The following is a 17,241-nucleotide window of genomic DNA, read 5'->3' on the forward strand; positions in this document are numbered from 1 at the left end:
ATACAAATTTAAACAAAAACAAATATACTAAGGGATTTGGTTATGTTAACTTTGGAAGCTCTTATGTCTCCACAAAACAATCTGAAATTGTTGAGCCTAACAAAGACTTAATTAGGAAGTATATTAGGAAAACTTAAATTTGGAGTGGGGCATCCTTGAAGTTTCTCTCCTGGTTTTTTTTTTTTTTTGCTGTGAGCCCAGATCCAGCCATTTCTTCCCTCCTGCTGGTATTCTTCCTAACAGCAGGTCTGTGAGGCTGGTCTGCACTATTTCACCTACTCCAGGAATGAGTCTGAAGCCTTGGAAAGAGGTGTGGAGTTGCTGAGCCCTGGCTCAGATGAAGGTATTTGTTGCAGAAAGATCCCATTCTCCATGTCAGCAAGAAAAAGGAGCTGTTTTGCTTTAATACTAGGAGAAAGGTTGTTTTACATATATTGTAATGTACAGATTTTAAAATATTTCATTGCATTCCATCAATGTACACAAAGAACAACAGGTGGTCACTGAAGAAAGAACAGGGCGAAATGTTTATTTTTTTTGTAAACTGGAACAGAACTTGAACCTGAACGTCTGCTCTCATACAAAGGACAAACTGTTACCAGCAGATTTTTGTAAAAACAAGCATCCTTAATCAACAATAATGATCTCAAAATAGTAAAAAGCGCATCCAGTACAGAAGTTTAAGTAAGACCATTAGGACTATATACAATTTTGCCTCTCTACAGTCAAAATTAAAAGTTTTGTAATCCACTCCTAATTTTGAATATAAAAATTTTCTTGCACATTCAGTATAATCACCCTACTTTTAAAATCACTCTTCAGAACTATTCAAATATTTTAAGCAGCAAGTCAAAGTTTACTCCAGGATCCTGTCTGAAATGTTGCACTGAAATCTATTCCATTAGTTGTCCAAGACTATTCCCAACCAACTATTGTATAAACCTCACACATCATTCATTAATAATGCCCAATAATTTCAGTGGAAGTGAACTCCCAGAAGCTGACAAGTGAGATGTCAACCACATGCTTAAAATACATGAGTCAGAAACATCTCCATGTGCTTAGTCTTCTTGTTCAAAATCTTTATAAATAAAAGCACGAGATGTTTATCCAGTGGAATGATTAACTTATTTAGATATATTTTGGACAATACAAAAATGATTACACATTCTAGCTGCCTAGGACAAACATTACTTCTGATAAAAAATGTAGAAGTTTTAATTCCAGATAAAGCGAGCCATCACCTAGGAAACTCTTCACTAGTGCATTATGTTTAATCTTATTCAAATAGCACATGTATCTGTTTCCTTAGGTTAAGCAATCAACTGTATATATGCACCAAACATAGAAACTTTCTCTGGCCAGATCTCTGGTTAGCTTTGAGAAAGTAAGAGTTCTTTTTGTGATCTCTGAATAAGATAAATCCATTGCACGATAATCTACTGTGTATGCAATGCTGGGGTTTTTATCAACACATCAAGCATGAGCCTTTTATGGTTTTCAAAATGTGTATGATTGCTAAAACACCAGCAAAAGCAAAAACAGCTAAGCTTTATTATTAAGCTTAAACACTGTTCTCCTGCTGTTATAAGTCTATCAGAAATGTGCCAGCTTGCTTGGTTACAAGCAAAGTCCAAGTGGGACGTACCTCAGAACAGAAGAAAAAAGTTAATTTAACTTTTGCAAGGCATTTTCTACTATGATGAGGAAAATATCAAATGAACATTCATGACTATATCAAGCAATTCTGTTTACATACACTTGTTTGTCCCATAGGCTTAGGCTGGAAAGCTACTTATTCCACCAGGGTCGATAATTTTTTTTTCTGCTAGAGCAGCAACAATAAGAAAACAAGGTACATTTATCCTTGTAAATAAAAAATATTTCAATCAAAATACAGCTAGTTGATTTTTTAATTTATATTACTCGTTAAAATATCTAAATAATTTTATTTATATATCATGTCTAAATTAATGAACATGTTTAGTGAAAACAATTATTTCCCACTTGAGCAAGCTGGTCTGCATACAAAGAAGAAAAGAAAGGAAATAGCCAGATTGACTATGCTGTCACACAGATATACCACTATACATTCTGGGCGTCACTGACCACTTGATAGTAACACATTTGTTCTTTTGAATTTTCTAGTTTGCACCTTGGAGCAATGCCTTGTAGAGATGAGGTCTTTTCAAAAACAGGCCATTGTTAAAAGTCTTAAGATGACAGTATTCTTTTTGCTTGTAAGATGTAACCTTTGGACTTGATAATTCCTCTGCTCTTCACAATGACTGAATACCGGAGAAGCCACAGTGGATTCCATTCATGTACTTGGCAATCTGGAATGCTTTCCTGAAGAGTTTCTTGGAAGCTTGCTTCACAAAGCAGTTCTAAAATTAAGCAGGGAAAGTAGAGGAATGTCAGTAAGAGATTTTGCTACCAGTACCAGAATGCCAATAATTCTTTGTCCAAATGACCAGGCAATGGAATGCAGGGCTGAAGCATTTTGACCTGACTTGTTCTGGCTTCAGTTGCAGGCAACCAGAATAGGCTGTTCTTCTGAAAGTTATGGTGATGCTATGCAGAATATTAGTAGTACTTCTCTTATGATTTTCAAGCATCCTAAATATGGACTCTGTATAAGGCAATTCCTATGTTCTTATCATTACCTCACCTTTTGGATCATTATGAGTTAACAACTGGATGTCAAATTCTTTTGCAAAGGCGGTCAGATCTGGTGGCATCACACAACAGGAAGCAAGGTTCACCTGGTTACTGCTTGGCTTCACCTTAAAAGAAGAAAGAAAGGGCAGCTTTCCTTCAGAAAGAAACGGATGCTACCCATCTTACACTGCACTGTTAATTCTTTGCACTCCCAGGCAGAGTTAATCTAGATTTCCAAGTACATGATTGGAGTTGCTCTACATAGGTTTGCACTGTAAATGACCACACATTCCTGATGGGTATATGTAAAGCTGCTTAATGATGGGGAAGCTTATTTCACATATCAGACATAGGGGGCGCCATTAGGAGGCGCATCAGCTCCCAGCCTCTGCCACAATGGCTTGGTTTAGACCGAACATTTCTGATGTGCCATTGTTCCCAACACTGCCTTGTGCAAAACCAAAGCTTGCCTAGCAAACCATTTATTTAATCCCATTTTTCTTCCCAATCAGTATTCAGTGGCCAAATCATTCTCTTCTCCTCCATATTATCCTCTCAACCACCCTGTGAGGTAGGTCAGGGCTGAAAATGAATAACAGGCCCAAGGTCACCCAGCCAGCTTCCACAGCCAACTGGGCTTTCCCAGATCCTAAACTGACATTTTAAATTGTGGTTTGCTGGGAAAGAGGAAGTGAGGGTGGGTGACCATAAGCCCAAAGCCCAAGTACAAGGACTAAACAACTGCTTGCCTCCCCCCCCCCCCGCCCCCCGATCGAATGAACACTGAGGTACTGCTGTGGTTGCCTTTTTTCTGCCATAGAGCCAGGGTGATTTTTTTTATACCTGCAGCTCTCTTTCTAGTGGAAAACTGGTCACCTTGGCATGGCAACTTCCTATCAATTATATCACACAAAGACCTGGACAAATCTATTATCTTTCACAGTTAAAACATGGCACAGGATGAAGATGTTTAACAATTCTGCTCTTCTGTTTTTATGAGGCAAAACATACAGTTTTATTTCCTGAGTCTTTCTTGAAAATATCAATGCTTCGACATAAAATCAGGTTTTGAGAAGATATTTAACTAAACATAGTTTGAACCAGAATCAAAATCAAACAGTTGTTCTGGAGCTATTGCCATTAAAGGAGTTGCCTCTTACCTGTGCCCACAAGAACAGCTGCTCCAACAGCACTTTATCTAGATCAGAAGTCCCTATGGCAACAATCTTTTTGTTTTGAACTAAGTTTTCAAGCTCTGCCCAGTAAGGTTGTAAATACTCTAGGGAAAGATTAATTCCGTCTTCAGTTGGAGGAGGAGCAATAATCACAGAATCTAACTGGTCCACTCCAAGGGCAGAACATGCTGGGGGGGGGAAAGGGAAAGAGGTCTAAGCTTAGGCAGAAAGACAAAAAAGGATTTAAGAAACATACATCCACTTGTAAGACAGTCACATATTTTATTCCTTATATAAATGTTCAAGCCTGAGAATTCACACATTTTCCTCATAGGGAATTTTATAAGACCAAACAAAACAATGATTTAAATTATAACAACAAATAATTTAGTAGTATTATCTGCATAACACTATATCAAAGGTATTACATGGAAACAAAATATGTTGAATGGGCAGGAAGATACACCAAATACACTTTCTTCTGAGGAGCTCAGGGAAGTGAACATGATTCCTTTCCTCATTTTATCCTCACAACAATCCTGTGTGGTAGGCTAGCGTGAGAGAGTGACTGGCCCAGGTCACCAAGTGTGCTTCTCTGCAGAGGGAGGATTTGAATCCAGCTCTCCCCAGTCCTAATCCAACTCCAACCACTGCACTACATCAGAGCTAGTAGAGGTCTCAATGATCTATAGACAGTTTTGAAATTCAGGTAAAAGGTAGTTTAAGAGTTAGCCAAGCTGTACAGGAGGCATAATGCATACAATATTTGGGTCAGTCTGGTACAATACCAACACGTTCAGTTTTATTTACAAAACCTCTGAACCTCAGGCAGATGACCATATTCAAAGATTGCTACGTGAAGAATGAACGCTTCATATTTGTAAACTACTGTTACACTGCAAAGAAAACCACAAAGTCCAATTTTCCTGTAGCTGACAGCACTGAGTTTAGTTCAGCAGATTCCAGGGCCGTATGTTTTACTGACAACATCAGTTCTAAAGTAGTGATGAAGCAGATGAAAGATTTATTAGATTTGGAAAATCTTGTCTCTGAGAAAACATGTATTTTAAAGTTACAAAAGAACTTTACTAAGAACTACAAGAGTATATAACTCAGAATCTGCTCAGGCTTCATTCTGTAACTTACTCATACTGACTGCTTCTCTGATTGATGATGAGTTTGATCCTGCAATGAATAGTTTTGCTGAAAGGAAAAGGAAACAAAGTCAATAATGGAAGACAACATCTGTGGGTCATTGAGAATCCCAAAGCCACGTTTCTGATTATTTAACAGACAATACACTCTGCATATTCTGTTGCTTTCACTCCATTCACAACACACATTTCAAAGTCTCCAGTAATATCTTCTAGTTAGTAAAATGTTTTATATAAGGCTGCAATCCTATGCGCACTAGGTTGGGAATAAACCCCACTAAACGTACTTGGGCTCATTTATGCATTGGATCAAGCTGTACCATTACAACTTACCTATTGCTTAAGAGGGAGGCTAAACATTAAATCAGAAAAATAAAAGGTGCTTAACTTCTACACACAGCATAAACAAAACACCTCTCAGCTGGACAGCATGGACAATAAAATTCCATCATCTAACTGAAGGACAGTTTCATGTAAGGTCCAAAATATGGGATGAAGGAATTTTATTGTCCATACTGTCCAACTGAGAGGTGTTCTGTTTATGCTGTATGTAGAAGTTAAGCACCTTTTATTTTTCTGATTTGATTTTACTGCACATACAACAGTACATAACTCAGCTTGAAATCTCTTGTGTCAGATTCTCTTAAGTGCTCTTACTGATCTCCTGTTCATTTGTAAAATATAAAAGAAATTATGCAGTAACCTGGATAAACCAAACTAGCCTGATCTAGTCAGATCTCAGAAGCCAGGCAGGGTCATCCCTATAATTTCCACCACCTAAAAGATATTATAGTTGGTTCTGTAAAGCAGAACAGGACCCTTTTCTTAAAGGGAGGGATAAAAGGTATATAAGAACAGGAGTCTTACAAGTTAATATTCTGTCCACTACTATTTTAAAACCTAATCAGCAAACCCAGGAATCATTTCCCAAATGCGTATGAGAGAGATGTTTTTTACGATAAATTTTGAAAAGCCAGTTTTCCAGCCATTCAGTGACTTGCACAATCACCACCTGGTGGAAAAGTCACCATGCAGTGAGGAAATCTGGGATGCCTCAACCTTCTCCTTCCTTAATCAAACTAATTTCAGATACTGAACCAAGCAGCCTTCTTGCTATAGGAATACTGTAAACTGAACTCTGAGAAAAACATGTAAACTGTCCCTTTAAGATGAAAGGTATGGAAGTAATTCTACAACTACTGGGAGATTTGAAGAATTCAGCACAACAAAACCTGCTAGCTCAAGTCTCTTCGGTGAACAGCAATTCAATTTTTTATTTGAAATGAAAACATTTGCAGTTTAGCTTGATGACAAGTATTGTGAGTTTTGCCTTTATCAGCCCATGTCTCTGATAACAGCCACTAGATACTGTATGACAGGCAGCAGTCTTATCAGCTCAACTAAAACACTCGGTTCAGGACAGTTCAGTAATTTGTTGTTCAGGAAGTGTGTGTACGGTTATTAGCTATATCTTCAACAACAAACCCCAGAGAAATTCAGCCCAATTTACTATTACATTTCTCAAACAGATATCCACACATGAATAACCAATCCTTCATAAGGATATGCACAGACATGCTACCAAAGCAAAGCTGTGAGGTGGTCTCACTATTGTCACTGCGGTGGAAATTCCTTCCAGAATTAACTACTTCTTCACATTTAAGAACTCAAGAACAGCCATGCTGGAGGAAGTCAAAAGTCTATCTAGTCCAGTATCCAATTTCCAACAAGTGAGATGATTCTGAAAGATCACATAGAACATGAAGCTGATCAGCCTCCCCTGTTTCTCTCCTCCAAGTTCTGAGGTGGTATCAGAAACTCTTAGAAAAATACTGAGCCAACAAAGGGTCATACAGACTGTGAGTTGGATTCAGATTGCTTCCATCTATTCCCCCTTTCCTCTGCAGACCCCCCTCATTCTTCAGGGTCCCCTATTCACAGGAGCAGCATTTCACAGAGATAAGTGGGCAGCAGTGGGAGAAGAGAAGCAGGAAAGTTCCATTCTGCCACTGGAAAATGTAGCTTGGATCCAACCTTGTAATTGTGCATCTGGAACAATATAACCAAAGCAGTACCCACAAATCTGTGTTACTGAACTATTTACGTAGGCAGGATTTCAATATATACAAATTAATCAACCAAATAGATTCATAACAATTAGTTTTTACATCAGACATGCTTGTGCCTTTCAGTTACTCTGCACAAGTTGTGTTATGTTGAAAATTTTCATTTACTTGATTCTGACAAACCTATTCAATATTTTTCATAAGACCTCAGAGAACGATCGCCTTGCCAAACCAAAAATGCTTGACGTATAGGTCAGGGATTTCTCCTTTACATCTCTCGTGCAACAGGCACAGCTAAATTTACCTGAAACTTTTAACTCTTCCCTTTCTTCAGGGTTGATCTTTTCTACTGCTTGAGCCAGAGTACATTCAAGGATTTTTGGCATCTCCTGCAAATAAATGCATGAAAGTAAAGGGACACTCTCTGGTACTAGCAAACAATACACATTAACGTACCATTAGTTTAAAAATAGAGAGATAACAGCAAACTTTGGCATCACAGAGGTTATGTTTTTGCTTAATGAAAAACAGCACTGTCAGATCTGAAAGATTTAAATACTTCATTGAGCAGTTTACTCAAGGAGAAAAAATGCTGACATTATTTAACGTCTGTAGCCAAACAGATATAAAATGAGAATTTAAAGCACAAGCGAACCAGAACTGCAGGGGAAAAATTCAAGGCAAAAGACCTTTAAAAAGTCAGTGTCTCTGGGCATTTTCATCACACAGGAAAAAAAATCAAACACTGCTTGAAACTGGTTCTTCCCTTGCTCAATGGTGCTGCATTCTCTGCCTCCAGCTGAGAAGTGAAAAAGATTTCTTCCAGCCAGGTACTCAAGACAAAACTGGAACAACCACTTCCCTTCTCAGGCACCCAGCTCTGGAGCCTGTTTCTCGCTTTTCCTAGCTGGAGACACAGAAAGCCGCTATATTGGGCACGGGAAGGAACATGAGTGGAGGAATAAGGACAAGCATTTGATTTTCTGGTGTGCTTGTAGGCTTGCCTACAAAACCATGATAAAAACTGAAACAGACATCTAAAATATTCGAGATTTTTATTTTAAAAAGAAAACACCATGAGGATGACTGAGTTCCACATATTAGTTTCTTCATACCCTCCATGCATCTGACAAAGAGAACTGTGATTCTCGAAAGTTTATGCTACAGTAAAGTTCCTTAGTCTTAAAGGTGCTACTGGACTCTACTATTTTGCTACTACAGACTAACATGGCTAACTCCTCTGGATCATCATTGTGGACTCTCATTAATATGCAGTAAGATTTTTCAATGGTATGCTTAAACAATTCAGATTTGTTACAACAGGTATCACTGAATGTTTCATTCACAGAAAAGAAGTTATGCTAAAGCCAGCATATTCTCAGAAATTCAAATAGGTTAAATTCCAAGAAACAACATCTGTCTCTTTCCAGTAACTCATTTCATAAAGGTTTGCTAGACTGAATTCTAATATTAATTAATGTATTTGCAAGGAAATTGAATAGGATCACTTACCTGCATTAGATCGGGGCTGATCTTTGAACTCCATTCATTTAAGGTTTTTTTAATGCAATCCCGCAGCTATGAAGAAACATTTTTAGCATCAGTTTCTGTTATGTAATGCATATCCAACAGATTCATAATTTCAACAGCAGTCTGTACCCTCTTCCTCCACTTAAGAAAATCTGAAGTCTTCCTCCAGCTTAAGTGGCTCTTCCACTGGAGAACAAAGGTTCTCTAGGGCTGGAGGAAGGCTGCAAACTTTGCTGTTCACAGCATCTGATATGGTATTACTAACAGAGAACAAACAATGCACATTATCATGTGAAGCAACAGATTTTTAAAAATGTAAATATAAAAGCATATATGCAACAGTGAACTTTGTAAACATTCTTCACTCTCCTTATCAGTAAACTAGAAATCCGGGGCTCATTCCCCCCCCCCCCCAAAGTGCCAACAGGCATGCCATCTGTCACTGGAGGCAGGTGAGAGCAGATGAAACCTCACAGATCCCACAGGCAGACTCCACAAAGCACTAGGAAAACAAAAACACATGTTCTTTCCTCTCTTGTCCTAGAAGGTTTTTATCCCATTAACCCAGTTGTGATGGATTTCCTGGAGGTTAGCCACCACCCCACAGGAATTTTCCCTCATCACAATAAAATTTCCAACCCACCCCACTTTATCAGGGTTCCTAATGGGAAATTAAAAAACAGAAAGGTTAATGGGTATAGGATCTGGGCCTAAATATAAACCCACCCAAGCCTGGATTGATAACTGAGGTAAAACTGACAGGCACAAGATGGTTTCTTTTTAAAAGTGAACAAGAGCAAAGTTTATTTGGGGGGAGGCGGGAGGGAGACACCAACTGAGGTAAAGATTAACACTTAACCAGGAGTTGTGGGATGTTAGGTTTTATGCAATTGTTTCCTCAGAAATGCACTCTCTCAGGCAGAATTGTAACACATCAGCATAGCCTTCCACTGCAACTAAGTTACATACCGGATCCAGCAAAATCCTGCTGGCCTACTTTAACAACTGATTTCCCTCAACAAGGAAACTTTTAATTAAAGATCTGATATTCCTTCAGATTTTTACTTCCCACTCCTATTATACTAACCCTACCCCCAACTAATTCTAAACTTTCAATCTTTAAAACGTAATTTTTACTTCTGACTAACAACCTCCTTCTGTCAGGTCAAATTTCCCCACTGCTGTGTCTCTGGCGTATATTTCTGTGTTCCCCCTGTTACACCAGGATGGACCAATCCCAGTCTTATTTAAAAAGGTGATGACAATGGATCACACCAGATTTCCTTTTTTTTTTTTAATAAATTTTTATTTTTAATTACTAGCCTCAAAAACTACAAAAAAGGAAAAAAGGGAACAGGGGGAAAGGGAAGAAACAACATATAAAAACACACACTACATCTACAAGTATTGAATTCCCTTCATAATACAATTATTTAAAGTTAAACTTTCTAATATGCTATTAGATTGGTAGAACTTATAAAATACGAACTACAGTCAGGATCAGGTCTTCTCCCCCCCCCCCCCCGCGTCTCGGTCGCAGCTCTCTCTGAACAGCTACAGTAGCTGCGCTCACTCCCTCCTCCCCACTCCCCCCTTCAGATTCTAAATCTTCTCCTTGCTGGAACTCTTGATGATTAAACACAAAGTCCTTCAGCTGTGCTTCCGATATTATCTTGTAGGCTTGGTCTTTATAACTGAACCAGATGCCTTCCGGAAATAACCATTTGTATTTTATTTCACGCTTCCTCAGAAGAGCTGCAAATCTTTTATATTTGAATCTTCTTTTCCGAGCTAAAAATGGAACGTCCTTCAATATCTTAACCTTGTTACCCAGAAAGTCCAAGTCCACATTGTACGAATTATATAAGATGGCGTCCCGAATCTTCTTAGATGAAAAATCAATAATAATCTCGCGAGGCAGCTGACGCTTCATTGCATATTTTGAAGATGTCCGGTGGACTTCCAGAATATTGCTTTTTAACTCTTCTTTAGTTGCCTTTGCGGATGACGCCAAAAGGTCCGACACCAAATCCTTTAAGTTTTCACTTTCCTCCTCCTTCACATTCTGAAGACGCAATACTGTCTGAGCACGATCCACTTGTAACCCTATCAATTGATTCTCCAAAAGCTTTATTTCTTTGTTTGTTGCTTTCATGAGTACTGTGTTTTCCCGAGCAGACTGCTCTGCCCCAGACGCTACGTCTTTAATGGTTTTCACTTCGTTCTCAACTGAGCCAACCCTTTGACCAATTTCATTTAGCTTATCAACAAAGGGCTTCATAGCTTCAATGACCGACCGTTTAACCACCTCTTCAAGAGACTCTCCTTTCCCCTGCAATGCAGCCGAAACAGATTTGCCCACAGCAGGGCTCTGCTTTTTCGTCGCCATCTTAGAGGGGGGGGAGTCCACCAACTAAGTTCCAAAACTCAATGAAGGGGAAGATATCCGAACCTTCTTAGCTTCAACTTCCACCAATCCGTCGCATACGCTTGGAATGACAGAAGGGATTCGCTTACTTACAAGTTTTCACCTTAAATCTGCTTGTTGCCGTTCTCCATGGCCCGGCAGCACGCGATGTGCTGCGCAAGTCTGCCGGCCTCCGTAGGAGCAAATGGGCAATTTACCCCCTGCATCGACTTCAGGGGGCTCTTCCCGCAGCGCTCCGGACCCTGACCCCCTCACTGGGAGTTCTGGGGGTTAACCCTCGCAGGTCAACCACCCGGTCAGGCTGCTCGGGCGCTTCCTCCCGGACCTGCGGAGAGGAGCGTCCGACATGGCCGGGAAAATGAAACCGAATCCGGATCACACTAGATTTCCAATGGTCCATCTATGTGTTTTAAATTTACAAAGCAAGAGTGCACACCAAGCACCTCTTAACAATTAAGATACAATTAATATGCATTAAGTGATCCTGACTCTTGCTTAAAAAAGAATCACTTTGCTGAGTCAGAACAAGGGATACTCAAACCAACACAATTTGCATGAATTCCAGCAACAGTTAGGTGGACCACTGTCTGTCTACATTCTGCCCTCTTCCATGTTTCCCTATGTGAAAATTCTTGGCAGGCATTCACTTGAAAGTAGTAAGTTATTTCCCTCTATGCAGGTCCCCTTTTACTGAAGATAACAAGGAAGTGTCAAATGTTTCAACTTCCTGCTCAGTATCACTGTAAACATCACTGGAGATTGCTTGATCTTGAGGTGAGATCAATGATTTTTTCTTTTACAACAAGTACACAAGTAGCTTTGGCCTCAGACTTCACGGAATGGAGAAGGGAAGTCTATCACTCGATCTTGCAGCTGTGTATGCATATTTATCACAAAGCAACTGTTTACAAATGCTAGAAATTCATCCTTAGTAATGCTTCACATTTTAAATGTTACGTATATCAATTGAAAATGTGGATGAGTGATACTATTACAACTGGGGAGGGTAAATCTTAAGCATATGAAGGGCATATTTTAAAGGCTTTTTGATTCTGAATAATATGGAATAAATAGGTAAGTGCTGAAGTTTGGTTTTCATTCTAGAAAACAATGGTACTATTCGCTTATTAAATCTCATCACTTTTAGAATTTCAAAAGAGCATATTTTTATTGAGGTTCTGGTAATATGCAAATATACTTACATTTCACCAATTAAATGATTAAAATGCAGATATTTATCAACCAACCTCAAATTGGTTGGCAATCTAATCCAAAGGATTCCCAGAAAGTGCTGAATATGGGCAATATAACAGCCTGTTTAGTACAAAAATATGCACATACAGAAACAACGGCATATTAGTTTGTTCTTCTAACTATAAAAAACCTTTTAATTAATTTTTATTGATTTAAAACATTTATTAGCCACTTTTCTACCTTGTAGGAACTCAAGTTAGCTTGTAACATTAAAATAATAAAGTGAGTAAAACATAGTTTTAAAAATTAAAGCTTAAGTTTCAGTGGTTTTCAAAGCTTCTACCACTGAAGAACACCCTTCAACTTTGCAGAGAATTCTGGGACATGCTCTACGGTGCCGCCATCAAATCATACCAGGTGTTGGCCAAGTCTGTTGGCATTTATGATCACTCTGCTTGTTGCATATGTCCTAGAACACATCCTACACCACTACCTCACAGTTGCATAGCAGAGAGAAAAACTGATAGTTGTGGGCATTCCTGACCTTCTCATTAAGAATCTCATGATAAATTCCAGGTTCATTGGACTGCTGCTTGCATGAAACGGTTGGAAACAAGGTTGAATGAATACAAGAAAGGTCTAAAAGGAAGAATTTGTGCCTCTGGAAAGTATTGCACAGGGTGGGGCTGAATGAACATGTTTTCTACATGTCAGGGAAATGATGGGATAGGTCCCTCAAGGGAAACACTATGCCCAGGCTTTGTTAACTAGTGTTTCTACTTTACCCTCATCAACACTGTTAAGCTCATCCTTGACGCCTCGTGACAAGACTGAGGTGGAATGCGTGAGAACATGAAGAGTTACGTAAATGCTGTTCTGTTGTGAGCAGCATTAAAGTTTGGATCCCATCTAAAAATTCAGCAGATGAAGGAGGCAAGTTTTCATGATTCCCCTCTCAAATGGCAGATCACTGACCTCCCCCCACTCCCGCCAAGCTATTTCCCAGGAACAGCATGGAGGGTAGGTTTTGGGCTGCAGCAGGAGGTCGGGAAGTCATGCTTTGAGGATGGAAATGCTTTTAGCTAGGATCCAAGTCATTACGTATATTTCATATATCTTCTGTAGAAATTCTAGAACCTTCTACTGAAGCCATTACCCAATATTTAAAAAAGATGAAAGTTGGGGAGGAGACGCAGATGGGACAAGGAAATCAAAGTAGGACCTTGACCTTTCCCCCATATTGTCTGTTTACATGAATTTTTAAAAAATCTTCTGTTATGAACAGTTTGTTCTTATCAACCCTATGATTATGCATTTTTATGGGTAGTCATTATGTATTTGTGGTGAGCATCTCTTGCAACAACAAAAAGGCTGTTAAATATTATAAATGATATAAGAAGCCATTCTCTAAATGTCAGATTGTAAAGGAACATTCACCTTCCTTTCGCATTGAAGCTTTTTAGTTACATTTCAAGCACGCTACTGGATAGCTGCCAGACATATGGTAAGGAGCCTAACAATGGGGCTCAATCCTCATAAAGTAAGGCAAGTTGCTCAAAAGTATGAACTGAACTTCATCTTTAGAAAAGAACTGACGAAGCACTGATTTTTCTACAGGCTAGCACTCTCATTTTCTGAGTACCACAAAACTAGCCAAAATTTTACTGCAGACCAATAATGATTGTGGATCAGAAAGAGTGTTACGTGCTTTATCCCCTCCTGACCTTCAGCAACTCAATTAAAATCATTCTTTTGTGAATGGCTTTTGGGAAATGTTGTCATCTGCTCTTGGTTGCATTTATTGTTTGGACTGCTATGTATCTGGGCTCAGGTTTTTCACGCATGTGGGTGAGGAGTGTGATTGTTTTGTTCATCTGGTTGTTATAGATATAGTTTTCTATTTGTTTTTAGAACTGATAGCCATTTTGTGAGATGAAAAAAATTACATATACTGTAAATATGAGTGGTAGGTGTGACAAGTTTATTTTATTTTATTTTTACTTATAACACTGAATAAATATATCTGGCAAGCAGCAGTTGCATGGATACTTGTGAAAGGTTTTAGGAAAGACAGTTCTCTGTGTGGCAACTAAGCATAAAGTCAGCAAAATCCTGATATCTGAGATGACGATAACTACTTTTGACAATCTTAGCTACAGCTGCTGCAGACTATAACATTTCATTTTTTGACACAGAAGGAAGAATCTGTTTCCTTACAACCTGCACTCAAGCAGTCATTTAAATGTATTTCATAAGCCATGAAAAAAATGATTAGAAATGCATCTGATTGTGCCATTTTTAGACAGTTAAGAGGAGACTGATCCACAGCATAGTGCCATAGCAGTGTTTTCGCTGCCTGCCCTTTAGGCCTGGAGACATAATAGGAATTTATACTGTAATTACAACAAGATTCCTTACTGCAGTTACAAGAAGGGTGAGGCAAGCAAACTTTGTACATACATGCTGTGGTGCCGTTCTAGGCGCTCAAATTTCAATGCTAAATCATAGGTATATTCAGTTAACAACTCTGGGGATGATAACCAGGCTGATTCCCAGCATAGACCTTTATCACTTTGATTGTCACTTTTGCCTAACTGCTCAAAGCCACATCTCTAAGGCATGTCTGCTTGACGAACTTTCAGTAATTCCATTGAGCAAACTTTCAACACTGCTAGCTTAATTTGCTGACCATGAAATCATAAACTGAACAGCTGAGCAGTATAAAAATTGATTTTGACAGCAATCCTTAAAAGATGAGGATGAAAATGTAGTGGTATGAGTCAAAGTGAAAACAAATTATTTTCTCATAATCCCGTAACTCTGGTATCTCCTTTGCAACATTTGGGGTTTGCTTTCAAATTCATGTCGGAAGAAACACTGGAAGAAATAAACAGTTGCCCTGTCTGTTTCTACAAAGGCAATGTCTACAGATTTGATAGCAGTTTCTAGTCAGTAACTTTACTCCATGGTGGCTTTTAAAAAATTGTTAAAACAGACTGAGGGACGTGAACTGATAACAAAACATAATAACAGGTTTCTGTCCAAAAGATAAAACATGAGGGAAATATTATACAGTAATAGAAAAAATACTTCACAGCTGTGAAACTAAGTGATGTCAGGTGAAGGTTTTGGCATTCACCTGAGATCCCAAGTGATAAGTTTCCGGAAGGGTAGCCACTTTATCCTTTTGGAGCAAAAATAAACAGGATGCGTTGTGAACTATAGTTTTTGTCTGCAGAATACTAATTTAAAGACACATCAGTTCACTAACACTCCATTCCAGGGAGAAATAACCTTGCAGTTATTTCCAAACCACTTACCCTTCACAGGTATAACCAAACTTCTATTAGAAGATTTTGGATTTTCCATCCTATTTTTATGACATTGCTAAAATTTAGGAACACCACACTGGATTCTTTTAAAATAGGGAAAAATCCAATGTATGAAAATTCCATAACCAAACTCGGGAAAAATTTCCCACCAGAGTGAGAGTTTGCTGTAGAAGAGACAAATAATGATTAAGATAAGGGCGACATTTGTCATCTGGCAAATGAATCCTTGAATTGAGGGCTGAACGGACGGGCAGACGGGAGAGATAAACGAATGGGCACCCCCCCCCCCCCGCCGCCCCGTCCCAACTCACCTCTTCGCTGGGGGTCGCGGGGCACTTCTTCCGCAGGCGGCCCCAGTTGAGCAAGTTGCCCGTCTGCAGGTTGAGGACGTCGGCTTGTCCTAGTAGAACGCCGGCGCTGCCGCCCTCGGTCCCCATGCGGGCGTTCGGCGCTCGGCGGCTCCGCAAGAACTGCTGCGGGCAGGCTGGAGGAGAGCAGGCGGCGGCGGCGGCTCCCGGGCTCGAAAGACTGGCGGCGGGCGGCTCGCCGGACTCCCTTCTTAGACAGCGGCGATGACTAAGCAGAAAGGAAAAGTGCTTTGTCACCGTTCAGGGTCACATGGCGCGGGGACAATAGGCGGCGGGACAGCTCGAGAACGCGCGGGGCGCCTGCAGGGGAGGCGGAGACGACTGGAGCAGGACGGGGAGAGAGACACGAGGCACCCGCTCCCTCCTTCCTGCTCGGCCGCGCTGCCGGGACCTTCGTGCCGCGGCGGCAAACAACCCTTTCGCCCAATCCCTGCTGTAGAACCTGAAGCACGGTGCGAGGTCTTGCGATCAGTGCGCGTGCGCGGCCCTCAGGCTCTCGGGCTGTGACAGGAACGGTCAGAGTCGCCCTCGCCCGTTCCCTCCAGAGCGCCGCTGCGTTTGCACAGCGCCCTCTGCCGGCCGTCGCGTCCTTGAGCCGTCCCGCACAAAAATCATCGACCGGCGAGAGGGTTATTCTAGGAGCAGGCATTTCCGCGGATGAGCGATCCGTCGTGTTTGCTGCACCTCAGTTCTCATACCAAGGAGAAGGCCGAACTCTTACGTTTTCCCGGCTTGGAAGAAACTTCGAGCATGTTTTCTCCCCTCCTGGTGGGGTTGCCAACCCTGGGTTGGGAAGTTCCGCGGGATTTGGGGGTGGAGGGTGTAATGCCATAGAGTCCATACTCCAAAGCAGCCATTTTCTCCAGTGTAACAGATCTCTGTAGTCTGGAGATCAGTAGTAATTCCAGAGGATCTCCAGGCCCCACCTGGCGTTTGACAACTCTACACTCCCAGTGCCACCTCATAATATAATAATGAAAGGGAAACAAACATGAAATGATGTGGTGACGGGGCTCGAAACCTGCGCTCCCCCTCCCATTTTTCATGATCTTTTCTCTCATCTTGTATACTTTGACTTTATTAGCATATGCGTTCAGTGATCAAGATGTTGTGTATTTTTATACAGTCTTCTGATTTAAAAGCCAGAAGGGTCTTGGGTCATTTAACTGGAGACAGAGTAGAAAAATAGAATTGTTTTACAACAGCAGTTCATAATATAACACACACCAGCTGTAGTGTGTGGATTGCCAGGCTGTGCACAGCTTCATGATGCATTATGGCTCGTTCGTGTGCACGTGCTGACATGAGAGAGAATGCACCAGCTCTTTACACC

The 17,241-nt window shown here is 40.3% G+C and overlaps 1 protein-coding gene across 2 annotated transcripts; it reads right to left on the reverse strand.

Moving 5' to 3' along the window:
- Positions 1–500: 500 nt before the first annotated feature.
- GCLM (glutamate-cysteine ligase modifier subunit) lies at positions 501–16,359 on the reverse strand. Of its 2 annotated transcripts, none has more exons than XM_054980984.1 (7): positions 15,852–16,359; positions 8,569–8,634; positions 7,361–7,445; positions 4,983–5,039; positions 3,822–3,940; positions 2,672–2,786; positions 501–2,387 (listed from the first exon to the last, which is right to left on the reverse strand). In XM_054980984.1, exons 1-7 carry the CDS (start codon positions 15,975–15,977, stop codon positions 2,215–2,217), a joined length of 741 nt encoding a protein of 246 aa, XP_054836959.1. In that variant the 5' UTR covers positions 15,978–16,359; the 3' UTR covers positions 501–2,214. The 2 variants fall into 2 exon arrangements, with proteins under 2 accessions (XP_054836959.1, XP_054836958.1); XM_054980983.1 differs by having other exon boundaries at positions 3,822–4,024; positions 15,852–16,358.
- Positions 16,360–17,241: the final 882 nt, after the last annotated feature.

The sequence above is a fragment of the Eublepharis macularius genome, chromosome 5 (assembly GCF_028583425.1).
Source record: "Eublepharis macularius isolate TG4126 chromosome 5, MPM_Emac_v1.0, whole genome shotgun sequence".
NCBI lineage: Eukaryota > Metazoa > Chordata > Lepidosauria > Squamata > Eublepharidae > Eublepharis > Eublepharis macularius.